Source organism: Gadus morhua, chromosome 21 (assembly GCF_902167405.1).
Source record: "Gadus morhua chromosome 21, gadMor3.0, whole genome shotgun sequence".
Lineage (NCBI taxonomy): Eukaryota > Metazoa > Chordata > Actinopteri > Gadiformes > Gadidae > Gadus > Gadus morhua.
Window position 1 is genome coordinate 9,352,427 of NC_044068.1, and position 27,091 is coordinate 9,379,517.

Consider the following 27,091-nt stretch of genomic DNA (forward strand, 5'->3'; position numbering starts at 1 on the left):
AGTAGCCTAGGACATATAGAAAATACATGAAGTTCACAATCTTAAACCTGAGTAAAACCAGTTGATTCAACTGAAACATCCTGAAGGTTTTACATAGAATCGGTGTCTATAGTTAAAGGTTGGACTGAAAGATCTTATGGCAATCCAATGCAACACATTATTATTGTAGATGGACAAAAGCACTACAGAACCATACATTTTACTTCAAATAATTTCTAGAATAAAAAGCATAAGCGCTCATGTAGTAACACGGTGGACAGAGTGAGTGGGCATTCAAGTGCTAAAGTTTTACTTCATCTAAAAACCATCGTATAATGTCACAGATAATATAAACAATACTAATAATATGATGATAAGAGCTAAAATAGTTTATGTTCTTTGTTGGCCCACATATATCTTGAAAAAAAAAAAACTACAACATAATAATATAATAATCCCATCAATGGAGTTACAAAACACCTTCATTTTAGGTAAAACATTGATATTCACCGGGATTCTGGAATGCATTGAAGTCAGTGATTTTAATCCGTCATTCACTGTCCGCCAAGAGCCAGTGAGAAGAAGTAGGTTAAAGAGGTCAGTGATGGGTCAATGTGCCCTACTCCACTCCTCCACTACCCTCCAGGAGGAGTCATCATGGAGGTTGCATCACGATGGAGGATTTCCCCCCCATCCATAAAACATGCTTTAACTGAGCCTGAACTAATAAGATCCCAATAGAATCTTTGCATACATGTACTTCAAATTCTAGGAAGGGTCACCATTATACAGAAATAGTCTATCGTTTCAATAATAACACAAATAATAATAATAAAATCGAAAGAGTACGATTTGTTCATAATTATTGAGTTTGTCATTTGTCAAAAAAAGGACACTGTTGTGCATAATAAAGTGTATAATAAAAGCTATGCATCTACTATATATACTAAACTATATACGTCAATACAAAGGAGGTGAGTGGTGTCCGTGCTCCTTGGTCCCTACTCGTCCACCACCACTACGCTCCAGTTGGCCAGCAAGGTTCCCATCTCCAATTCCATCGCCCTCGCGTTCTCTCTCTGCTCCTCCGACCCTTGCCGCACAAACACGTTCTCCAGCCTCACGCCTCCTCTCCCTCCCTCTGCTCCCGCCTCCTGCTCCTCCTCCTCCTCCTCCTCTTCCTCCTCCTCCCCTCCTCTGCTCCCGGGCTGTCCCGCTCCCAGCAGCCAGCGATCCAAACCTCCCTCTGCCCACGCCCACGTCTCGGGAAGCATGAACACTCCACTCTCAGGGTCCCAATGGATCATGCCTGCGTCCTCGTCCTCCTCGTCCTCCTCGTCCTCCTCCCCCCTACCCCTCCCTTCTCCCTCCCCCCCATGCCCCAGCAGCCCCTCCCTGGGGTCCTCCGAGCCCTCTTGTCCGCCCCCGACCGGATCCCCTCTGACGAATCCGTAGTCCGTGCCTCCCGCCTCGTGGCAGTCCTCCCAGGGTGGCTCTGGCTCCGGGGACGCGCCCCGACCTTGCAAGGCGTAGCACAGCAGGTCCGGGAGCACGCCCCGACCCTGCGAGGCGTAGCCAATGGGCGATTGCGGCCCGTAGGCGCTGTCGGGCGGCGGCGGCGGCGGCGGCGGCGGCTTGGGGTGGTATGGGCCGACGTGGATGGGGTCCAAGTGCTCGGGAGTGAAAGTCGGCGGAGGGAAGGAGTGGCACGTTGGTTCCTGGGGAGGAGGGGGGGGGGGAACCAGAAAAACATGAATGTTAGGGTTTGGAGCGTTCTCAGAGTCATCCGAGATGCGGACGATAAGTGATCTTCCTGGGTGTGACTGCATGCTGTGGGCATTGCATTACAACAACGTCATGTATACGTACCAACTGTCACTGTGTAGTATGGTGAAGGATATGGGTGTACGTGTGTGAGTGTGTGTATTTTACCAGTGCCTGTGGCCATTTCTCCTCCTTGCCCCAAACCAGGTAATGGATGAAGTAGGCCCCGACTCCGAGCACGCATATGCAACACAACGGAACCACGATCCCCACAACCACGCTCCTCAGCTGGCCGATGAACGGGTCTGGAGAGAGAGCAGGAAGAGACGCCTGTTCTTTACCTCTACACACCATGGCTGCTTAGGTACTCACACACTTCGGGTGCATTCAGAAATGTACCGTGAGTTGAGCAATTTGATGACGAGTGTGTACAGCAAAAGTTCCCCGTTCAAGTGCACAAAGACTTGATGGTGTCGCTTGAATGCACGGATCACTGTGCAAGCTCAACCTACCTTCAACAAACTTCCTGTGTTTGCATTGTACGTCATGAAGTCAACCATATTGAATCACCTACCTTCATGAACAATGTATTGCATATGTTGCAAAAGGATTTGCGAGGGATGCACGATAATTACTTTTTGTCAATGATACAATGATACGATGACCAATAACTATCTGCTTCGCATGGCCGGTTACAGACAAGATAACCGATTGCTTAATAACCACATCCACTACACTGCATGACTTTACTAATTTCAGACGTTGGACATAATAAGCGAGTCAACAGTGAGCAACGCTTCTAAAGCCCTATGGTTAAGCCAACAGAAGCAATATTGGCCTCCTGTTATCGACTCTATTTATCGGCTATAATTTAATTATTGGAATAAAACATAGTAATACAACATACAAATATGCATTTGGCCCCCCTCCTGTTCAGCCATATTTCTAGCAGACCTGGCCCGAGATGAGCCCATCACAATCATGTATCTAATATGTGGCTGGTTTAATACGATGACGCACACTAAGGGAGCGTCAGTGAGTCATTTTTGTATACAACCGAGATGGCTGCCGCGGATGTGGTACACGTTATGTTGCTCTGGTTGGTTGTAGGTCCAGCCAATTGTGTCCAGAGGCACTATTGGTCTGGCCTGTTGATAACACCCCTTCGAAATCGAAAATGAACCGCGAAGTTCCAGACTAATGGCGATGGCATGGCTACAATTTGTCAGCCTACAATTGATCAGACCCAATATATACTGTATCTTGCATCACTAAAATAGACAGTTTGCTAAAAGGAACGTGACAGGCCTGGGCGTTTAAATTGAGAGATGCGGGAAAACAAAGAAAGAATCCTTTCAAGGTTGACATAAACACAAGGAGATTACAATCACATTTCTGTGGTGAATAGATATTTTTAATTGTCGTTTCCCCTCCTTTCCTGTTCAGCAACATTCCTTTCAATCATCCTCTGAACATTACTGACAACCAGTTTTTACACACCCATACACACCAATACACACACATACAAACTGTACCATGAGGTGTTTTGATGCAGTGCCAGGTGGAGGGCTGGCATTCGATTAGCATGGAGTTGAATCTGGTACGGGCGGAGAAGCAGTACTCTGTGTCATAGTCCATCAGGCGGTACACGTATCGACCGGAGGAGAATGGGATATGTTGCTGCACACACATACATTTGAACACACACACACACGCACACACACACACACACACAGATTACACATTGGATCTTCATCGATCATCATTACATCCTTCAGTGTAAAATGATGTAGATACTGATATTTAGGGTGTAAATATAACAATATAAATCAAGGTTACGAATTACTTTGGAAATGAAAACTGAATTTTGTGTTTTGCAATGAGCTCGGTCGGGGGGGCCATCTTGCCCAGGTATCACACCCAGCCATATCTTTAGCCTAGAGAGGGTGTAGGTGGTTTGTGATTGGCTTGGTGTAGTCACAGTAACCCAATAGGAAATAGATTGTTACACCTTTTTGTGCTGACCCTGAAATTGAGCAGAGAACTTGTGTAACCACAGAGGGACTCTGATGGTTGTTTTGGGTATCTTGCGTGAGCCCAGGAACAAGGTGTTGAACAAGGTATTGACTTATTCAATTACCATCCGTGTACCTACCGTCAAGTTTTTGCTGTCAGCGATGCGAATGGAGAGGTTAAAGGCCATCTGAGGGTAGACTTCCAACATGGTCATCTCTGGCTTGCTGTTGTCTGGCTGGTATCTCATTGGTGACTTCATGTTTACAATGGCACTGTTGCCTTTCATTTCCAGGGTGACCAATGGGGGGCCTAAGATAGCTGTAAATGGTGATGACGAGAGAATACTACTTTATAATACTGAGTTTGACTGTAGTGTCACCATTGTAACAGATGAAGACATTCAGGATTCGTTTGTAGTTAATAGTTAATACATAACAGTTTGTAATTCTTTGTTTTTTGCAAAACAGCATTTTACTTTGAATTTCACCTCCACTTACTATCAGTCTTGGGGTCAAATCGTTTCTGCGTCTTCTTCCACTTAGAGGGACCAGTGCGATCTACAGCTCGGACCCTTGCGAAGTAGCCATGCTCCAGATCCTGCGTCTGATTGGTCAGATCACACCGGGTCAGTTCCAGTTCTCTGCAGTGCGGCACCACCCTCCAGCGTTCGCCATAGCTGTACATGTTAACGTTCAAAGGAATACTATAATAGTGGTTGTACTCTAGCATGTCAATTCCTAAATATAATACAAATTATAACAGTTGTAAGGTACTCTGCTTCTACTCAATACTAATACTGATTATTACATCACAGTTCATGATTCATTTTGAAATGTACTTTTCAATGATACGGGTATGTACGTAAATAAGATGCCAGATGGCATAAAAAGACATCAAAATAGAGCTTGTTAATAAAGAAATATTTCCGGAGATAGAGTCCCCCCTAGACCCCCATAGAGCGGTATGGGCTCAGCCCCAAATCCTAGCAATGCCTCTACCTGCCCCTGCCTGTACCATTGTGGTTGTTTAATAATGCCCCTGAATTCAGAGTAAGTTGGATAAAGCATGGACATGAATGACTCAATAGAACAGAATGTTATCAAGCTGCTTTCTTTTAATTGTTTAAGGACATTGCTGTAGTTTTTCAAAGCCAATATAAATAAGTGATAAGCACAACCTTCAATTTAAAACAACAACCACCCCCCAGCGACACCACAGTCTACATTAAGCACACACACACACGTACATGGCATACTGCACCCTAAAGTAGGTGCCCGGTGGAGTGTGTTCCCCAGGAAGCCAATGGAGACTATTCTGAAGATTTATGGAAGAAAACCAGACATCGGCGGGCATGGGAGGTGAACAGAAGGCTAGAGAACGAAAGAGAAATAATAACACACGCACACGCACACAGACGCGCACACAAACACGTACACACACACACACACACACACACACACACACACACACACACACACACACACACACACACACACACACACACACACACACACACACACACACACAGAAAAAGAGTCAGAGTTGTAAAAGAGTTCAGTCTATGCGATAAGTCAGGATAACAACTAACAAGTATGATTAGTGTCTCATGAAACTGAAGATAATAAATAGGGCTTTTATACGTAGGCTATACCTGCGATATGACAATGATATATTCGATGATAATAATATTTCATATTTATGTATAGTTATTTATAATAAATTATATTTGCCATGTAATTATATATATACAGTATATCATAACAAAGTTATGGTTATCAATTTAATATTTTTTGCATAGATACGTTTCCTAAGATCTTACGCACATGCACTGCATTCAGGGTGTAACGTAAACTTTCCCACAAGTTTGCTTTAGAAACCCCGCCGTGAGAGAAAAAAAGAAAAGCCGTGTCCCTTACCTGCATTATATAGCGCTCCTACATGGAAAACAAGGACCATGGTCCACTTCTCCATGGCAACATATGAGAATAAACACGGAATCGTCTCCACCAAGACCTCCTGATCGTAAAGGTCTTCAAACACAAATCCGACTTCTTCGACGTTTCCTGGGTATTCCCTTCATCTTAACGGCTGTCTGTCCTCTCTAAACTTAAACTTGTGAAATACATTTGCATATAGGGGATTTTTCGGGAAAAAATAAAGTATGTCAACTCCCGGGAAATAGTTCACCTGTAAGCGCTCAGTATGAATGATAATGTGAGCGTGAGAGCGCGATAGAATGTCACTGCGCTTGTTGTTATTCATTAACAATAGTGGGAGGGTTGAGACGAGTCAACCCAATACCTAGGGCTGAACAGGTGCCATCATGGAAATTACCCTGGGACACCACAGAAAAATGCACAGTTATAAATTAAACAAAGGAAAAAAACGATGTAAAACCACCAAGTCACTGGAAATCGGAATAAAAAATGAATTCCACCACTAGCGAAACAATCTGAAAAGAAAATGTTTGTTGTTTTTATTGCGAGGAAATGTTTCGCTTTTTTATTTATTTTTACGACGGAGGGAAGTAAGAAACAACGCGGAACTATATCGCTTTGGGTATTGTTCCCCCTTCGGCTTGTTTTTGACGTTGCACGCTTCATTTACGCTTTTGTCCAGGCGCTGCAGCATTAGCTTGCCTTAACAGATGCCTCATCTAGTACACCAGTCATATAGAAGAATACAGTAATCCATGTGTGTGATGGTCAGGTGAAATTGATACCTAGATATTACAACATGGCCCTTTCAATGGAAACCCAGCTCCAGAGCATCTTTGAAGATGTGGTGGTAGGTCGCATGGTCCTCTTTTATTGCGTTATAATAAAGCTAACATGAAGTAGCGTCCCAGAGTGAATTGCCTCAACGTTATGATGGGCCAATTTGTAACCTGCCCCAAATCAACCGTGGTCAGACAAAGTAACTTTTGTGATCAAACGTGCTTAAATACCGGGCAGCATCATGTATTCTGAACAAGGAAACTGAATGGAAAAAATTGGTGTAAAGTATTTCTATCACTGCCTGCGATTCCATGTAGCACATGCACAACTTATATTAATTTAACGTTAGACCTTGGTAGAAGGCAAACCACAAGGCAAAATATGGTGTCCAAGAGTAGTTACAATTCACTCCATTGAGTTCCATATCCATGAAAATATGTATTCTCAGATACTGTTAAATGGCTATAAACTCACAAATATTGCAACTCTACCACACCTCTCGTGTGGGAAGCGTTCAATCCCTTCAGCTCACGTTATGCTTCACAGACGGATCAACAAAATATGCCTGTCATGCCCATACAAAGAAGATATATATCCAAAATATCTGTAGAGGTGCAATAGTAGTGAGTTTATTGCTATTAAATACAATCAGATACCTTCGCTTGCTGCAAGACCTATGCTCTACCCAGTATATTTTACCACTGATTATTCTCCTGTCCATGCCCACTGTCTTGCAGAAAACGGAGATGATCGAAGAGGCCTTTGCTGGGTATGGACACAAACACACATACACACACGCACACGATTGCACACGTGTGCTTGGGCATGTGTGATCAATTGTTTTTTTATTGCAGCATGTTTATGGACACTCCAGAAGATGAGAGGACTAAATTGATCAGCTGTCTTGGAGCCTTTAGGCAGTACTGGGGGACGTTGCCACAGGTGAGCATTCACCCTTGTAGTGTATCACACCCACCTGAAAGTTACTGGGTTTGAATCTCCAGATCTGGAATGTAACTAGTAGTCATCTTGGAGAAAGTTGCCTGCTTGCTACTCAGAGTGAAATCATATACATTTTAGCTAAGATACAAAGAATGAAAGTGGCTGCTAAATGAGAAAATTCCCTTCTGAGAGCTTGATCTGCTTTGCGCGAATGAGTTCCTTTGGAAGAATATCTTTTGTATTCGAGGCAAAACTCCCCCTTGCAGGCGTGGTTTGCTGCCCAGGCTCCTTGCGGATTCCCCCAAGAAGTTCTGCTATTGCATAGTAGCACTGCTGGATCGCAAATTAGCTTGCACATAACATTTGAAGGGTTTGTTGTTCCTGTCTGTTCATTGTACGCTTCATTGTTTCTTTGTCCGTCTGCCGATAGGAGTCTCATGACCAGTGTGTTCAGTGGATTGTGCGGTTTACTCATAGCCAACACAGCCCCAAGCGTATCTCCTTCCTGTACGACTGTCTGGCCATGGCTGTGGAGACCAGCTTACTACCACCCCGGTACGCAGAATCACACACCTGGAGAAGTTGGACCCTCAGGCACTGAGGGATAAGCGCTAGGGCTGAACAATATATCGAAAATGTATCGTGAGCGTGCTATCAACGCTTGCGATAGACATACTGCAAAGATTACTTAAACTTCGATAAATGTAGCCTACGAACGGGTCAAATTTTTGAGAAAGTTCAGCACCAGATCCGACCCGTCACCCGTGATGATATTATCAAAATTAAATCAGCACCCGCCCGGACCTGTTAATATTTGGCCCGTTTCCCGGCCCGTGTCCACGATAAATCACTCACAAGCTAAAACCATTCAAATGAAAGTGCTTTATATTTATCTGGCACTATTGGAGCACGATTCTCTTGTGCTCCGCCTCCAACTACGAGATGGTTAGTGTTCTGTTACACCTTCCCTGCTGTCGGCTCCCAGACCGTAGTCGAGGAGCATATGGGAGACCTTCCCTCCAGGGCCGAAGTTCTCTCGGGGGTAACACCCTTTACTTTGACCGGCAGTGGCTCTTTCTTATATGTCAGAATATGGTCGGAATGAAGTGGCCCACCGATTCTTGACAGGCTGGGTACTTTATTCTTAAACACAACCGGACTCGTTCGTTACTTCACTAGACTTACACACGCTACCGCTCACTCTCCTCGCCCATCCACTCACTCGCTGACAAGACTCACACTCACACACTGCCATTATTGCACACACACATATGCTACCTTCAAAATATTAGGTTCTCCAATGCCCCCCCATATTTGCGATGTGGTAATGGTAATTTAGACACACAAATATTTCACATATTTTTCAATTATCTTTTATTTCAGCAAACTAAAATCCTGTTTCAGACCTCATTTGCTATCTGCCCGCAAGGAGTTCTTTACCCGCCCGCATCCCCGCCCGTGAATTTTAGGGACGTCACAATCCGCCCGTTTTAGCAACTTTCATGCGGTTCACCTTCTGGACTCTACGCACAGTGTTGGTTCTCCAGTTCAACACAAGCCCTTTAGTTTAAATACACTGTTGCTGATTGTTCCTTGTGTTAGTTTTTTTTGGGCCAGAACTCACCATAATGGTATATCATTGTTTTATGACTTTCATTTTATTCATATTTGATGTTGTTTTAATGTCATCTTTTATGCAGCCTTAACCCCCAGACAGCATTCTGCAACACCTTATTGGCTCAACAAATTAGTGGTTTAGAAAAAGGCTACCATGTTTGAAAAGAGGTGTCCAGTTTAAGTTCAAATGAGTGATAAGTCAATGACAATTTCATTTTGTTTGCAGTATCAGACAATGTTCAAGGGGGCATTGTGATAAAGACTATGTTGAAATGGAAACAATGCATTTATTTGATCATTTCCGCATTAGTCTATATTGGCAACAAGTAGAGTGAACAAAAACATTCAATATCGCAAGTCATATCGTTATCTTAGTATAGAATATTGTTAGCGCACATCGCATGTTTTCCTAACATCGTGCAGCCCTAACAAGCGCATTGGATGCCCTAGATATTCGGTCATTCTCTGGATTGATTTGTTTTGGATTGTTGTATAGCCAACATTATTTAATGAAGTGAAGTGATTTACATTTTTGACCTCTAGAGAGTATCAACGGAACACTGTACCGCGAAAGGAACTTGTGTAAACTGTCCATAAAACGTTGTTTTTATAATTGTCTAACAAATTCCGTCTGTATCCTATTTGCTGGCCATCTAGGATGGTGTGTGTAGCACTGATCAGCTCAGACAGCTTGGAGTGGGAGAGGAGCCAGCTGTGGGCTCTTACCTTCAAACTCATCCGCAAGATCATCGGCGGGGTGGACTACAAGGTATATCAAATACACACGCACACACATTGAACTCACACACTAAGGCCCAATCCCATTTCTACCCCTTACCCCTTCCCCTTACCCCTTCAAAACAAGGGGGAGGGGGAAGGGGTAAGGGGTAGAAATGGGATTGGGCCTCTCCCTTCTGGGGTGGCTCAGCAACCCCATGAAGGGTTTGAATGAAGGGTTTGCTCTTATTGCAGTACATTTATTTCCTGCGTGTGCTGGTGTCCCCCAGGGTGTCCGTGACCTATTGAAAGCAGTGCTGGACAAGATTCAGAGCATTCCCACCACAGTCAGCTCAGCGGTGGTCCAGCAACTACTAGTCGCCAGAGAGGTACTTCATAAACCCACATCTACATGTTTACTACAAAGAACTTTGTGCTTGGGCCTAGCTTCTACTCTTTTCGAACTGTTCCTCTTAGTTGAGTGCCTCTTCTGTACATTGTTGTTCCTCATTTCTTCTCACATCGCTTTTCCCTGTTAATAGCAGGCATTAATTCACCAATGCTTTGTTGAACCAAAACAAAATATAGGGAAAATACATGTAAACACCCACAAATATATTTTATATAACATATAAACCTGTGTAAGTGTACATATACCTGCACTTACAGCAGTAGCTTGAAGCATTTTCTAAAGTATTTTACCTCAGCATCATCAGTTTTGTGTGTGTTTGTTTTCATCAGGTGGTAGAGTATATCCTGGACAGAAATGCCTGCCTCCTTCCTGCCTATTTTGCCATCACAGAGATCAGAAAACTCTATCCTGAGGGACAGCTGTCACACTGGGTATGCGCGCGTATGTGTGTGTGTTTTCATTGCAGGACACTGTATTTTTAGTTATTTGTAATGCATGCGTGTGTGTGGGTATTTATCTTTCGTCCTTCCACATGCACTTTCTCTCTAGCTCCTGGGAAGTCTGATATCAGACTTTGTCGACAGTTTCCGACCTACGTCCAGAATCAACTCCATCTGTGGTAGGCTAAAGGAAATGTGTGGCATCTCACATTTCGACACACACGTCTCACCTTCTTGATACAAATTTGGGAGTTATATTTTCTGCTTCATTTTTTTTATCTTAAATTCATATGAATGAGCTGAACATACTCAAAGGTGTGTGTGTGTGTGTGTGTGTGTGTGTGTGTGTGTGTGTGTGTGTGTGTGTGTGTGTGTGTGTGTGTGTGTGTGTGTGTGTGTGTGTGTGTGTGTGTGTGTGTGTGTGTGTGTAGGCAGGTGTAGCCTGTTGCCTGTGGTGAATAACAGCGGTGCCATCTGTAACTCCTGGAAATTAGACCCCAACACACTGCGTTTTCCCCTAAGGGGCATGCTGCCTTATGACAAGGTAACACAAGCACACGGTTCTATCAAGGTTCTCCATCTCTTGTTTGTCATCCACGTCTCTCACTAACTCACTCTAATTCTCCAACTCAAAAGTATTCTTCTGTTAATATTCGGTATGCGGGTTGTTATCGTTTCCCAGGACCTGTTTGAGCCCCAGACAGGCCTGTTGCGTTACGTGCTGGAGCAGCCGTACTCTAGAGAAATGGTGTGCAACATGCTCGGACTCAACAAGCAGGTAACCATTCTCGCTCTCCCTCTCTCTCTCTTTCTCACTCTCTATCTCTATGCCCCTCCCTCCTCCATTGTTGCTTTATATATTGTCCCCTTTATTTCTGTCTGTTATTATTTTTCTTTTTTTGCATCATTGCAGGATAGTTTCTACTTTTTAACAATTCCATAACTTTTTTTTCCCCTATAATTGTCCTGGAGTTGGTTTTGATATCCTCCATTTTTAATGGTTCCCAATGGAGATCAAGTACTACTACTTCATTCTTCACATTCTCTATGTCTTTCTTGGCTTCCTCATGCGGAAACTCTCACGCACCACTCAGTTTTTTTACCTGCTAACTCTGTCAAGCACCATATATTGCAACTGTCTGTTGACTCAAATATGAACCTCCGGGGGGCTATATGGTAAACCCGGCCACAATACACTGGTGTCTGTTTACCCTGCTTTCATTGGCTGCACCTTCAGGAAGTCTAGTAATGCCCATAAATGGAAAAATCAGAAGGCAATATAGAGATGCATAATAATGCGTGCAATAATTTTATTTTAACATTTCTTTCAAAAACATATGTATACATTGATTATTGACTGACGGTGGATTAAGGGACAAACATGAAATATACGAGCTGCTGAATTAAAAATGTATGTGCAACTTTGAGTTTTCCATTTGGCTAAGGCTATTCTTCAAAATATTGAACCTTGAACCTTCACAATAATTTATGGTTCATTGGTGGAACTTCCTTTCATTGATGAGCATTTTTATTTTCTATGAAAACAATCACCAATGTTGGATGACCACGGCTGCGTTGATGTTCTAACTGTTCAAAAAGGGGAGAACGTAGCTCCTTAGTCACTTTCTTCTTTTCTCTTTCTCTCTTTTGTTCTTTCCTTTCTTATCTCTCTGTTCTTCTGTTTGGTTTTGTTTTCTCCTTATATTCTTTCTTGTCCTGGTTGTGTGTCGCGTCTGTCTCTGCCATGCACTCTCTAGACTCTGAACATTGCCCAGGTATGTCGTTGTTCCTCTCCCTGGTCACCTGACCTGCTAACTAACCAGCCCATTGGACGCTTGGCTCCTTAGACACGCTGATGAGCATCATCACCGTCTTAGAAATGTCAAACCGGGGGAGGGGAAGGGACACATGGATGGAGAAAAAGAACGAAAAACCCCAGGACTTGGAATGAGAACAGCAGGGTTTTGTGGATTTTGCGTTGTGTGAATAAAACTGTGTGCGTATGGATGCACAGAGTAGGAAAGGCTGTAGAAATGCAGCGTCATGAAATATCACTGCAAAGTGGTCCATGTCTTCACAGCCTCTTCTAAATAAGGGTATGTTCTCCGCATTACCCCTTCTGTGAACACGGGAACAACGCTTTAAATCACTCCCAACTTCACACAAACAAACAAGGTTGATTTAATTTAGGCAGTTCCGTTAAACTACATTTGAACCAGAATCCATATTTGAACCAGAATACATTTAAACCATGTCTTGACTAATTGGATCTCTCTTAACACATAATTCTTTCAATTTAGTTACGATAAACAGTTTACACAAGTTCATTTATGAATTTGTTATGGAGTTAATTCAACTCTTAACTCTATTGGGGCACCAGAGAATCACAGATTCATTCAACCAGCCCAACATACCCTGATGTTGGTATTTCAAGTCCTGGTGCGCTGCATGTGTGGATGTGTTCTGGTCCTTGCCTTGTGTTTGTTTGTGACTTTGAGTTTTATTTTAAGCAGAGGGTCTCACCTTCTCCTATTTTCTGTTGAGTTGACATGGGCAAAACAACTCTTAATTTACTAACCAATTGGTTGCTTATGCTTATTTTGGGTGCAGAAGGGGATCAAAAATAGAACTCAGTCCAGATTCAACACTTTCCTACATTCCTAAACATTGTCTAACTAGTTTTCCGCTATGTGAAATTGCTAACATTTTGAATAGTATAGCAAATTGGATCATAACGAACACTAAATGAATCCGCTTGAGTGACATAAATTCCTTTAGATCAGTAGGTGTAGAAATCAATAACCCTCTTTTTTTAGCACATTGATCAAGAAGATATATCCACAATTTCGGTCTGTTTTGGGTCATTCGTTCCTGTTGGACTATTGTATATTTGTTACAAATGTTTGTTCACAACATCGTCATTAAAAGGTATGTTTATTTCCTTGTAATTGAGCAGTGGGGCCCAACATAGGATAACATTAGAACCCTTATGACCTCAGGTCTAGTATGGCAATGGGAAGGATATTTCTACCCAGTCAATTTCAAAACTCAGAAACGAGATTCAACCTCAATAATAAGACGTGGTTGAAAGTTGTTTTTCTACTTTTGAAACAGTTCCTTATCGTAAACCGCCGGCTGTGGGTTTTGTTCTTAATCTTTTAATAGCCAGTTATTTTAATTGTACTTATCCGCCAACGAGCCCGGTCAACCCCTTTCCTACACACAAACGTCTAATTACCAGGGAGTTGAAATGCCTGTGGTGCTCTCGTAGGTGTGTTTGCGTGCACGCGTGTGTCTGCTGCTGTGTGCCGACCTCATTACCGCTCAGGGGTGGAGGCTGAGGCCCAGCACTCTGATGGGTGAATGTAGAATGTAGGTGTTGGCATGATGTTTGGATTCGTCGTCCGTTCCCAAGTCATGTCCAGCCGTCTGTCCGGCCGTGCCCCGTGCAGCCCTGCATGTCTGTCTGTGTGTATGCAGTGTTTTGATTTGTTGGTTTCGTTGTTTTATTTAAAACCATGTTATGTTGCGTGCCGATGTAGCGCCCACCTCCAACCGCCACCATTCTCAATAGCATCCAGCTGCAGCCCCGGAGCCAGGGCCTGTGGTGCGGCAGAGGGCCCTGTGGTGTGGCAGAGCCCTGTTGCCCAACCACAGGCCTGTTGCCACTCCACAGCCCTGTTGCCACTCCACAGCCCTGTTGCCCCACCACCGGCCTGTTGCCACACCACAGGCCCCGGCTCCGGGGCTGCAGCTGGGTGCTACTCACCATTACCCCACTCTGTAGTCCTCTCAGGGGGTTGTCATCGGTATAAACTATGGGATTTGTAATCAGTCGAGGAGTTAGCCTTGCTAATGCTAATGCCCACTCCTGAATAAAATAGTGTTTTTCCTATTGGTGGGTAATTACCAACCAGGTGAATGAAGGATAATTGGTGTATGATGGGCTAGCGTCCCATCCAGGGTGTGTAATAGATAAACTAATAGCGCCTTCATAACATCACTGTTCACTCATGAAGGTCTACCCTGCACACAGTAATGCATCGGATTTGTTGATTTTAGAGCAATATTTATATGAAAATGTAAAGAAGGTAAATACAAAAACTACTTTTGGTAGTTTTGTACATTTTCCCTAATTGACAAGTATGTCGTTGCAAATGTCGCTTTTATTTGTAATAATAAATTAAAAATAAAATGTGACGTTCCTTCATCTCCCTCTTCACCCCACATTCTCTTTGTATTGTTTGCTTCCTGTCATCCTGTCGTCCATCGCTAGCCTCCATCTCTCTTTCATCAAGTTATACTAGTTATCTGAGTAGATGGGCAGGTAAAGTAAGGCAAGCCTAGGGATATGTTAACTCTACGTCATTTTCTTTAAGTTGGTTGTAACACGGCAATATTGTTTATTAAGTGATTAAACATTTCTCTTGTTTGTTTGTCTCTCCTCCCCTGCTTCCTCCCTCTCTCTCCCCTCCATCCATCCTTTGTTTGTTTAAACAACCCTCTCTCCTTCCCTCTCTATTCTTCACACTGTTGAACAAATGATTGACAACCCTTCCCCTCAACCACACCCTTCATAACACCATCCCTCCACTCCCCACCACCACCTCCATCCCTCCACCCCTCTCCACCCATCACCACCTCAAACCCTCAACCCCCTCTCCACCCACCACCACCTCCATCCCCACCACCACCTCCATCCCTCCACCCCTCTCCACCCATCACCACCTCAAACCCTCCACCTCTCTCCACCCACCACCACCTCAAACCCTCAACCCCCTCTCCACCCATCACCACCTCAAACCCTCAACCCCCTCTCCACCCAACACCACCTCAAACCCTCCACCTCTCTCCACCCACCACCACCTCAAACCCTCAACCCCCTCTCCACCCAACACCACCTCAAACCCTCCACCTCTCTCCACCCACCACCACCTCAAACCCTCAACCCCCTCTCCACCCAACACCACCTCAAACCCTCCACCTCTCTCCACCCACCACCACCTCAAACCCTCAACCCCCTCTCCACCCAACACCACCTCAAACCCTCAACCACCTCTCCACCCACCACCACCTCAAACCCTCAACCCCTCTCTCTGACCCCCTCCACCCCTCTCCATTTCTGACCCTCCACCCTCCACCCCTCAAACCCCCCACCCCTCTCCCCGACCCCCTCCACCCCTCCCAGCACAAGCAGCGCTGCCCGGTGCTGGAGGAGCAGCTGGTGGACCTTGTTGTGTACGCCATGGAGCGCTCGGAGACGGAGGAGCACTTTGACGCCGACGTGGGCGGCACCAGCCAGCTGCTGTGGCAGCACCTGTCCTCCCAGCTCATCTTCTTCGTGCTCTTCCAGTTCGCCAGCTTCCCCCACATGGTGCTGTCCCTGCACCAGAAGGTAAGGGGCCTCGCCGGCGCCCCCTGGAGGTTGAGCGTGGCCTGTAGCGGTTCAGCTGCGCCTGAACCGGCTATGGACATTTAGGGCGCACACACGCACACACAGTGACACACCAAATACTTATATTGCTTACTATACTTTTTCTTGGCTGCTTTTTATTTATTTATTACTAACGTATTTATTATATAGGAAATCACTTTGAAATCTGGCAACTTTGGATACTTTGGATGATTACAGCTACAGCCCTAATCACCTGCCTGTTGAGATGTTACCTTTGTGTGTGTGTGTGTGTGTGTGTGTGTCCCTGATCGCCTCCTCATGATCAGCTTGATGTGTGATGTTCCCCAGCTTGCGGGCAGAGGTCTGATCAAGGGCAGGGACCACCTGATGTGGGTGCTGCTGCAGTTCATCTCCGGGAGCATCCAGAAGAACGCCCTGGCCGACTTCCTGCCCGTCATGAAGCTCTTTGACCTGCTGTACCCCGAGAAAGAAGTAAGAGAGCGTGTGTGTGTGTGTGTGTGTGTGTGTGTGTGTGTGTGTGTGTGTGGGGGGGGGGGTTTGTGTGTGTATGTGTGGGATTTTGTTTGTATGTTAAGAGCTTTGATAAACAAAAAAGGAGGCCTTCCTTACCGTCTACCTCCCTCTCCATCCCGCTCTCTCCCAGTGTATTCCCGTCCCGGACATTAACAAGCCCCAGTCCACTCACTCCTTCGCCATGACGTGCATCTGGATCCACCTGAACCGCAAGGCCCAGAACGACAACTCCAAGCTGCAGATACCCATACCCCACTCGCTGAAACTACACCACGAGTAAGAACCCGTCCCAAGCTTTTTTGATGTGTATGGATCAAAATTAACGGATGAAAAAAGCACAACTGACCCAGCAGGCCCTCCAACTGGGGAAAACTATAGTAGAAGTATTGTGCTGCGTTCCAATCTCCCAGTCTGCAGGACTCCCCACTGCTGATTCTACTGTCATTCATTCATTCTGTGGGCTGACGTTAACAGAATAGAGTCGTCCATCAAGAGATCCTATAAGGTTACGATTATGTTTTCCACTGTCGTAGCTTTTATCCAAGCCAGCCACTTGCAGTGAAGCTGATTTGTTTTAGGGGCATGTCCTGAATGAACAGGGTTAGGCGTACATCTGGGTTGAAACCCAGAACCCATCTGCTGGGAGTCTTAACACATTCATTTATTTGACCAAAAGAAACTGGCAAATATGTCATATGAACGAGGAAAGAAACGTGCTTAGTCCTTGCTGCCTGAACTATTTAATGTAGATGAATTGGCTGGTGTGCTAAGACCAGAGGTTGCTTGTGGACATTGTCTGTGTCCAGATGTTAATCAGCCATGATTTATTTCAACTCACCCCATCTTGCGGTGTTGGCACAGAAACAAGCTTTTTGTTTCTCACCCTCCAATCTCTCTCTCGCTGTCCCTCTCCCTCCCCCCCTCCATCCACCCTCTAGGTTCCTGCAGCAGTCGCTCCGCAACAAGTCCCTGGGCATGTTGGACTACAAGATCGCCCTGCTGTGCAACGCCTACAGCACCAACTCGGAGTGCTTCACGCTGCCCATGGGCGTGCTGGTGGAGACCATCTACGGCAATGGCTCCATGCGCATCAACCTGCCCGGCACCAACTGCACCGCCTCGGGCTCCGTGTCCCCCCTGCCCATGAACCTGCTGGACTCCCTGACCGTGCACGCCAAGATGAGGTGGGTGTGGGAGGGCCTTCAAAGTACATCCATGTGCTTCAAGTGGTTCTTTAATTCAATTCTCAACTTGTTGCTGAGATAGTGACGTTTAGGTTATATTTATTTTCTCTTTCATTCTCTCTCTCTAACTAACGCCTTCTTCCTTTCTTTCTCTCTTTTTTCTTTCTTTCTTTCTTTTTTCTTTCTTTCTCTTTTTTTCTTTTTCTCTCTCTCTCTCTCTCTCTCTCTCTCTCTCTCTCTCTCTCTCTCTCTCTCTGTCTCTGTCTCTGTCTGTCTCTCTCTCTCTCTCTCTCTCTCTCTCTCTCTCTGTCTCTGTCTCTGTCTCTGTCTCTGTCTCTGTCTGTCTCTCTCTCTCTCTCTCTCTCTCTCTCTCTCTCTCTCTCTCTCTCTCTCTCTCTCTCTCTCTCCATATCTCTCTCTCTCTCTCCATATCGCTCACCTAATTGTCTCTGTGCTTGGGTTCTCCCCATCAGTCTGATCCACAGCATTGCCACTCGTGTGATCAAGCTGGCCCACGCCAAGTCCAGCATCGCCCTGGCCCCGGCCCTGGTGGAGACCTACAGCAGGCTGCTGGTCTACATGGAGATAGAGTCTCTGGGCATCAAGGGCTTCATAAGTCAGTTCACCGGCCGTGTCTCATAACCTGACGCATACACACACCGTTTAGGTTCAACCGTTATCAATAATAGAATATATTGTACTTCCTCGTATAGAAGTAAAGTAATCTTGAAATTATTTTATCATTATGGCGGGTGATAATGTTTGAAACTGTCAGAGCGTTTATCACGCGAGACGCGGCAAAACAAACTTCTCCCCAGCGTAGGTCACGGATCGTGTTTACTCTTGACCGAGTTGTTTTTTCAGTACTACAACTCCCATGATGCCCTCTGATGTGTGCAGGCCAGCTGCTGCCCAACGTGTTCAAGTCCCACGCGTGGGGCATCCTGCACACGCTGCTGGAGATGTTCAGCTACCGGATGCACCACATCCAGCCCCACTACCGCGTCCAGCTGCTGAGCCACCTGCACAGCCTGGCTGCTGTGCCCCAGACCAACCAGAACCAGCTGCACCTCTGGTACTGGAGGGGGCGTCACGCGCGCACGCACACACACACACACACACACACACACACACACACACACACACACACACACACACACACTTAAACACACCCAGGGACTATCTCGTCCTTGCAGAGAACCTGCTCCATGGATTGTAACTTGGACACACGGACCTCTCTCTCTGTCTGCCCCCAGTGTTGAGAGCACAGCCCTGCGGTTGATCACGGCACTGGGCAGCTCTGAGGTGCAGCCCCAGTTCACGCGCTTCCTCAACGACCCCAAGACGGTCCTGTCGGCAGAGTCGGAGGAGCTGAACCGAGCTCTGATCCTCACTCTGGCCAGAGCCACCCACATTACAGGTAGTTACAGCCCTCTGATCCTGGCCAGAGCCACCCACATTACAGGTAGTTACAGCCCTCTGATCCGGCCGTCCTTTTTGGTTTTTAACCGTTTCCCATTTATTTGAGATGCTTGGTCCAGTTTTAGTTAAAGGTAAGATATGCATAATTTCTTAAACACAAACGGAGCTAACCGGATTCCTTCCTCCCTCTTTTTCCTTCCTTTCTTCTTTCCTTCCTTCCTTCCTCCCTCTCTCGTCGTGCCTTTCTTCCTCACCTCTGTCCTTCCTTCCTTATTGATCATAGTGACTGTGGATGACTCACATGCTGTGTGTGTGCAGATTTCTTCACAGGCTCTGACTCCATCCAAGGCACCTGGTGCAAAGACATCCTGCAGACCATCATGACCTTCACCCCGCACAACTGGGCCTCACACACACTGTCCTGCTTCCCTGCTCCCCTGCAGGTACACACACACACACACACACACTCGCTCACTCACTCGCTCACTCGCTCACTCACTCGCTCACTAACTCACTCGCTCACACACACTTTCGTCCTAACTGATGTTGACTGCTGACTTACACCCAGTCAGCTTATTTTTTATATTTTTATTTTTTAAACCTTTATCTAACCAGGAAAGTTCCATTGAGATTAAAAAACAATATATCAAAGGAGCCCTGGCCGAGAAAAAAAAAGGCCGCAAAAGTTACAGTTACAACATACAGACACTAATTCAAATTATGTCAAACATGTAAAGGAGGTCGTCTCAAGTGCTCTCGGCCTGGATTTAAAAGCATTCAAACAAATCCGGATTGCTGTAATTCGTCCAACGAATGACCTCCCTCTGGTGCTCACTCTGTCCCAGGCGTTCTTCAAGCAGAACAACGTGCCCCAGGAGTCGCGCTTCAACCTGAAGAAGAACGTGGAGGAGGAGTACCGCAAGTGGAAGTCCATGTCCAACGAGAACGACATCATCACCCACTTCTCCCTGCAGGGCTCGCCGCCCCTCTTCCTGTGTCTGCTGTGGAAGATGCTGCTGGAGACGGACCACATCAACCAGATAGGCTTCAGGTGGGACACACACACACTCATACCAATCACACACTCATACCAATACACACACTTATACCAATGCACACACTCATACCAACACACACACACACACACACTCACTCACACCCTCACGCACACACACACACCCCCAACGCTCTGTTAATAGGCGTTACATTTACGACAACACGTAGCTACAGGCACTTTTATATCCAAAACACATTTGTATGAAACTTTAATTTTTTTCTCGAAAATGTCATTATGTTGTAGTAGATTATAACATTTGGTAATAAATAGAGTGATAACATTTAGTGGTAGTGCAACTGAACAGTCGATGTATAACATTTAGCAGTACTGGAAAGGTACAGTCGATGTATAACATTTAGTGATGATGCAAAACTACATTAGAGTTGTACCATGTGTTTAGCCGTAGTGCAAAGCTACTATAGATGACGTGTAACATTTCAAAGTCCTTTCTCAATTCCACAGGGACGGCAAACCCCAACTTAAGTGAGTTATAGACTGCTATTAGCGGAAAACACCAATCTGCACAAGACACGTACACATACACAAGCACATACACATACATGCACACAAACATACACACACGCACATACACACACAGGGACACAGACGAATGAGAACACACGCACACTGATGCATACTATGTACATATAAACACAAAGGGGACCTGTACTATTACAAAAAAAAAAAAAAGGAAGAACCTTTTTGGTTTATTTCTATTAAAGAACCTGCCTCCATTGAAAGATTGATACTATTGTATTGAAAAAGAAATCCCACATCCAATGTAATGGTGTGTGTGTGCGTGTGCGTGTGTTCTTTGTCTCAGGGTGCTGGAGCGGATCGGGGCCCGCGCGCTGGTGGCCCACGTGCGCACGTTCGCGGACTTCCTGGTGTACGAGTTCTCCACGTCGGCGGGGGGCCAGCAGCTCAACAAGTGCATCGAGATCCTCAACGACATGGTGTGGAAGTACAACATCGTCACCCTGGACCGACTCATCCTGTGTCTGGTGAGACTCACTCACTCACTCACACACTCATACCAATGCACACACTAATACCAATACACACACATCTCACGCGTCGCTTATCCCTTCCTCTTTCACTGCTCTCGCTCTCGCTCTCCCTCTCGCTCTTGCTGTTGCTCTCCCCTCCCCCCGCAGGCGATGCGCAGCCACGAGGGCAACGAGGCCCAGGTGTGCTACTTCATCATCCAGCTGCTGCTGCTGAAGCCCAACGACTTCCGGAACCGGGTCAACGACTTCGTCAAGGAGAACGCGCCGGAGCACTGGCTGCAGAACGACTGGCACAGCAAGCACATGAGCTACCACAAGGTGCCCAGTGGTACCAAGCACGCATCCAGACACATCCACACGCGTCACAAACACACACACACACAGCAAGCACCATGAGCCACCATAAGGTGCCCTGCAAGCACCAAACACGCATCCATACACGTATATACACACACACACACACATCACAAGACACACACACATCACAAAACACACACACACACACAGGGGCGCACATGGGAAATATAATCGGAAAGCAAACATAGTGATCTTGTTTTTTTAAGTAGTCAGAAAACTAAACTCAACATTCACTGTAACATTATTCACTATTACATAACGCCATACAATCCCGACACTATTGGTGTAGTCAGTGTGTTCATTTTGCCGTTCTGGGTGCACCGGATTTAAATGTTAGATTGGGGTGTTCCTCTCTGGTTCTTAACGCAGTCCGTCCTGACTCCCATTCATAGAAATACCCTGAGAAGCTGTACTTCGAGGGTCTGGCCGACCAAGTGAACCCCCCCATGCAGCACACGTCCCAGTACCTGCCCATCTACTTCGGCAACGTGTGTCTGCGCTTCCTGCCCGTGTTCGACATCGTCATCCACCGCTTCCTGGAGCTCATCCCTGTCTCCAAGTCCCTGGAGACCCTGCTGGACCACCTGGGGGGGCTGTACAAGTTCCACGGTGAGCGGGACCTCTTTTAGACAGTGGGGAATAACACCTGGGGGCTACACAAACATGTCTGATGGTAATTAAGGGAAGTCCCCAAAACGGTGTTATTCATCCTCTTAGGTGTGTGTGTGTGTGTGTGTGTGTGTGTGTGTGTGTGTGTGTGTGTGTGTGTGTGTGTGTGTGTGTGTGTGTGTGTGTGTGTGTGTGTGTGTGTGTGTGTGTGTGTGTGTGTGTGTTTCATTCATCCGTCTACGTGCGTACGTAGAGGATGTGGTTTTCTGCAGTCTTCACGCCAGTAGTGTAATGTGTGTCTGTGTCTCCCTCCCCCCTCCTGTGTCTCGTGTGTACTCCACCATGCCACGTGTGCGCGGTGCAGACCGCCCGGTGACCTACCTGTACAACACGCTGCACTACTACGAGCGGCACCTGAGAGAGAGAACCAGCCTAAAGAGGAAGCTGGTGCACGCCATCATGTCTTCACTGAAGGTAGTGCATGTTCAATAATCACAATGCGTTATCTTCAGGGGCCCCTAGTTTGATTTGAACTGCCTCAATGACAGCAATCCTTGATAAAACTAATCTATTTGAAAAATTATATAATAATGTATAAAGTATAGTAGTTGCTTAATTACATGGTAATTAACAAGTATTTACTAGGATTGTTATCAAGTGAGTATTATCAGGGTATTCTCGTAGGGGCTAGGGCAGGATAGTCTCTAGTTGGGGCTGGTCCTAACCCTAGCAGTTATGGGTTAAATGTCTGCAATGTCTGCAGTCTACCTGTAGCCAACCTAAAGCAAGAAACCAAACCCTAGCCTGCTCCTTAATGACATTTAAAACTCACTGTCCAGTCCCTTTGAATGAAGGAATCTGCTGGACGACCAATAGTAAACTAGTAATGGATGGAGCATAACTCGGGGTCTTGTTCCCTCCAGGACAACCGTACTCCGGGGTGGTGTCTCAGCGAGACCTACATCAAGTTTGGAATGAGCGCCCGAGAGGACAACGTGTGGATCCCAGATGACACCTACTACTGCAAGCTCATTGGACGGCTGGTGGACAATATCCTTTAATACACGCCCAGCTCATTGTCATCAATTGGCCATGTCCTCAAGACGACTGACGGCTAGTTGTGATGGCCTTAACCAATCTTAAGAAGTGTTAAGAGGTATTGAAGGATTCGATGAGGTAACGGAGCTCCGTTGATATCAATGGTTATAGTGGTAATGCGTAGCTCCAGATCAGCCAGGATTTCTAAGATATTAGAGAACAATAAATAAATGTGAGACTGAGGTGACTCACTCCCAAGATTAGAGACAATCTAGAGTTTAGTCAATTTGAATTTAAAATGTGAATAGGTTGAATAGTAGGAGGATATACCCTAATCCGCCTAGTTCATAGCAGTGGGTAAGATGGGGAACGAATCAGGAAGAGAAACTCTGAGCAATAAACCAACGGAGAGCAACTGTGAGGACCGAGGATGAAGCGTGGGACGAAATGCGTTCATTCAAAACGCCTCACCAGCAAGTTTAAACAGAATCCTAAATAGAACTTTAAATCCAGCTTTAAACTAATGGAGCAACAGAATATAACTAAATCCAGGAATATTGTTAAAATGTTCACCAGTGACTTCAAGTTTGAGTCTGAAACCTAGATTTCCCCCAGGTTATAATATAATGTAGGTCCTCAGAAGACCCTTTGATGAAACCTCCTTCCTTAACCCCTGCTCCACCGATGGCGGGCAAGTCCCCCGGTCCCTTCCCCAACTGTGACTGGAGGTTCAACGAGTTCCCCAACCCGGCCGCCCACGCCCTGCACGTCACCTGTGTGGAGCTGATGGCGCTGACAGTGCCCGGCAAGGACGTAGGCAACGCCCTGCTCAACGTGGTGCTGAGGAGGTAGGACACACACACCTGGGGACACTCTCACTCTCACTCTCACTCTCTCACTCGCACTCTCTCACTCTCACTCTCTCGACTCACTCTACACACTTTCAACTTGACACTCTATCACTTTCTCACTCAACTCATCTCACTCTCTCGCTCAACTCGAACAAAAATATATGCTTGAACCAAGAAAAGGCGTCCTTTGTGATACAGCGTTCAGCGTGAAGGTGTATTGCACCGGTCTAGTTGTTGTGGGTTTGGGGACAGGAGCACACTGCAGTAGGTGTTGTCTGGTCCCTGAGTCCCTGTGCTTCTCTGTGCCTCTCAGTCAGCCTCTGGTTCCCCGAGAGAACATCACAGCCTGGATGAACGCCATCGGACTGGTGATCACCGCCTTGCCTGTAAGACTGAGACGCACATGCACACACGCACACACACACACACACCCGACACTCTCAAAACAAACGCATGACATCCCTCAGTCTCTCTCTCTATACCTAATGCTCTCTAGACTTAGTTAGTTAATAGATATGAACAAATGCATTCTGGGTTAATCCAGTGAATACTAAAGTGTGCAAGTAACTGAATGAAAAAACCCAGGGTCACCCGCCGCAACCAAACCCTCACACCTTTACACACACAGCTGGCGGGGGCTCCCCTCCAGCATCGGCTGAGAGAGGGTCCGGAAGTGTAGCACAGGCTCCTCCTCCTCTTACTTGACGTCATGGAATGGGAACGTCTGGGAAGCAGGGTGACCTCCAGCCTCACCTCACCTGTCCGTATTCTCCTCGACCCCCCCCCCCCCCAGGAACCCTACTGGATCGTCCTCCACGACCGCATCGTCTCGGTGATGGGCTCCCCCACGCTGACGACGGAGACGGCGTGGGCGGGCTGCCCCTTCGCTCTGCTGGACTTCACGGCCTGCCACCAGAGCTACAGCGAGATGAACTGCAGCTACGTGCTGGCGCTGGCACACGCCGTCTGGCACCACTCGTCCATCGGACAGCTCTCGCTCATTCCCAAGTGAGAAGCACGCACACACACGCACACACGTACCCTTTAATTTAATCACACGTGGGCGTGGCCACCCAGATGCATGCCTGCGTAGTTCACACCTGCCAGGTGGTACAGCTCACTGGGTAGGCTTGTAGAAATAGCGGGACCCTTTCATTGTGGCCCTCACGCATACAGAGTGGCTGGATTCTATGCTGAACATCATATCTTTCCATTGAAAAAATGTGAATTCTAATATCTGATTGATATTATGTAATTGTTTGTGTGTGTGTGTAGGTTTCTGTCAGAGACGCTGAAGCCTGTGGTCCAGACGGAGTTCCAGCTGCTGTATGTGTACCACCTGGTGGGGCCCTTCCTGCAGCGCTTCCAACAGGAGAGGACGCGCTGCATGCTGGAGGTGGGACCACACACACACAGCCTACATAGACCCCTGTTGCTGTGCATCACCTCGGTCGGGCTAATGTTTGTGTGTGTGTGTGTGTGCTTGTGTGTGTGTGTGTGTGTGTACACTTTCAGATTGGCGTGGCGTTCTACGAGATGCTGCAGGCGGTGGATCAACACAGTCAACACCTCCACTTCATGGACCCCATCTGTGACTTCCTCTATCACATCAAATACATGTACACGGGAGACAGCGTCAAGGAGCAGGTGGGGGTGGTTTCCCGATTGTTACGCAAAGCAGGACACGTATAATACTGCCGCAAACCATGTGTTAACTAATAAAATCGATGTAACATACGCCTTAAATTTATATAATATTTGGAAAAATATAATCACGATGATTAGTATGTGTATCGAAACTGAAATCTAAAATCATGGTATTTAGTCTTTGAATCATATTGGGGAGAAAAAAAAAAGCCATATTTAATGTTAAGAATCTATAATAAATTTGGAACAAATTTGCAACATTTCATCCGTGAATATGTATAATGTTGGAAAAATGTAATCACGATCCGTAGTATTCTAATTTTTCTGACCCAACCCTACTTCGAAATAATGTATATGACTAAGTCCTGATCGATGTTAATCACCTCACATTTTGACCTGCTTACTACTGGATAATTACTGCACTAATGCAGTGATGACCTGAGTAGTAAGATGAATTACGGTGACATGAATTAAGGTGACCTGCCAAAACATGCCCTGAAGGTTGCTAAACCCTCACCGTGTGCTGCCATTCGGCAGACCATGGCGCTGCCGAGAGAAACGGGTCACTATCCTGACCTCAGATCAGGATAGTGTCACACGGCTAGGCCACTGGTACATTGACGAAGGCTTGGGACTAATCCGTGTCTATGCCCCTCCCCCCTCAGGTGGAGAAGATCATCATGACTCTGCGTCCGGCCATGAAGCTCCGCCTCCGCTTCATCACCCACAGCAGCAAGATCGAGACGTCTTCGGCTGCACCACCCTCCTCCTCCTCCACCACCACCACCTCCTCCTCGTCCGCCCAGCCTCCAACCTCCTCCATCTCTGTCTCCTCCCCCTCATCCACGCAGCACACTCCTATGTCAGTAGGCTAGGGAGCCGTCGACACACACACGCACAGAGAAGGGGCGTTCTGTACATAAAATACACAAATGTGCTCTCAAGCCACAATCATTTTTTACTGAATTGTTTTTAGTTTTTCCATCATGACTGAAATAAACAAACAAAAACAAAATAAGATTTTTTTGAGAATAAGAAGTAAAAAAAAGAAAGGTGGTCGCCGTGACCAAAGCAATGTGAAGTTTGAATATCTTATAGACTCTCAAAGACATACTGTAGTACCAAGTACCGGGTTTCTTAACTTCTAGATCATGGAATGGAATGACGGAATGAGATCTAGTGATCGATCATAGCATTGTGTCAGTGGCCTTAATCATTAATTGCGTATCATGCAGCAAATATTCAGTATCATGAATTCATTGTTTTAAGTCCTTTTGTAATATGTTACATTTCCATAAGGTATGCCTTCCGTACGCAAAATAAATTGATTTTCGTAATTTTGTATGAGCTGTCCCGTGTCATTGTACAACCAATTTGTAGATA

The 27,091-nt window shown here is 46.1% G+C and overlaps 2 protein-coding genes across 6 annotated transcripts in view; one reads left to right on the forward strand and one right to left on the reverse strand.

Annotated features, from left to right (window-relative positions):
* Positions 1-6,036, reverse strand: part of il20ra (interleukin 20 receptor, alpha) — a 6,086-nt gene extending 50 nt beyond the window's left edge. Inside the window, exons 1-7 of one of the 2 annotated variants that reach the window (XM_030346080.1) lie at positions 5,676-6,036; positions 5,006-5,129; positions 4,257-4,435; positions 3,899-4,077; positions 3,279-3,423; positions 1,912-2,048; positions 1-1,697 (exon numbers count right to left, since the gene is read on the reverse strand). The exon at positions 1-1,697 is cut by the window's left edge and continues 50 nt beyond it. In XM_030346080.1, the coding sequence (XP_030201940.1) occupies positions 981-1,697; positions 1,912-2,048; positions 3,279-3,423; positions 3,899-4,077; positions 4,257-4,435; positions 5,006-5,129; positions 5,676-5,730 (1,536 nt within the window). In that variant the 5' untranslated portion in view covers positions 5,731-6,036 and the 3' untranslated portion in view covers positions 1-980. Of the gene's footprint in view, positions 1,698-1,911; positions 2,049-3,278; positions 3,424-3,898; positions 4,078-4,256; positions 4,436-5,005; positions 5,130-5,675 lie in introns of those variants that run through there. The other variant, XM_030346081.1, reaches the window with a different exon arrangement.
* A 307-nt stretch (positions 6,037-6,343) lies between these two features.
* med23 (mediator complex subunit 23) lies at positions 6,344-27,050 on the forward strand. 4 transcript variants are annotated; one of them, XM_030346011.1, is made up of 32 exons: positions 6,344-6,546; positions 7,214-7,245; positions 7,331-7,418; positions 7,849-7,973; positions 9,693-9,804; positions 10,043-10,141; positions 10,494-10,595; positions 10,714-10,783; positions 11,036-11,148; positions 11,287-11,382; positions 12,362-12,379; positions 15,793-15,999; positions 16,348-16,491; positions 16,664-16,809; positions 17,472-17,717; positions 18,191-18,333; positions 18,618-18,792; positions 18,974-19,137; positions 19,458-19,582; positions 19,985-20,190; positions 20,659-20,679; positions 21,020-21,200; positions 21,354-21,524; positions 21,956-22,172; positions 22,537-22,646; positions 23,096-23,222; positions 23,893-24,058; positions 24,375-24,447; positions 24,855-25,069; positions 25,337-25,457; positions 25,577-25,708; positions 26,374-27,050. In XM_030346011.1, exons 1-32 carry the CDS (start codon positions 6,496-6,498, stop codon positions 26,581-26,583), a joined length of 4,206 nt encoding a protein of 1,401 aa, XP_030201871.1. In that variant the 5' UTR covers positions 6,344-6,495; the 3' UTR covers positions 26,584-27,050. The 4 variants fall into 4 exon arrangements, with proteins under 4 accessions (XP_030201871.1, XP_030201873.1, XP_030201872.1 ...); XM_030346013.1 differs by lacking the exon at positions 20,659-20,679; XM_030346012.1 differs by lacking the exon at positions 12,362-12,379.
* The last annotated feature ends 41 nt before the right edge of the window (positions 27,051-27,091 follow it).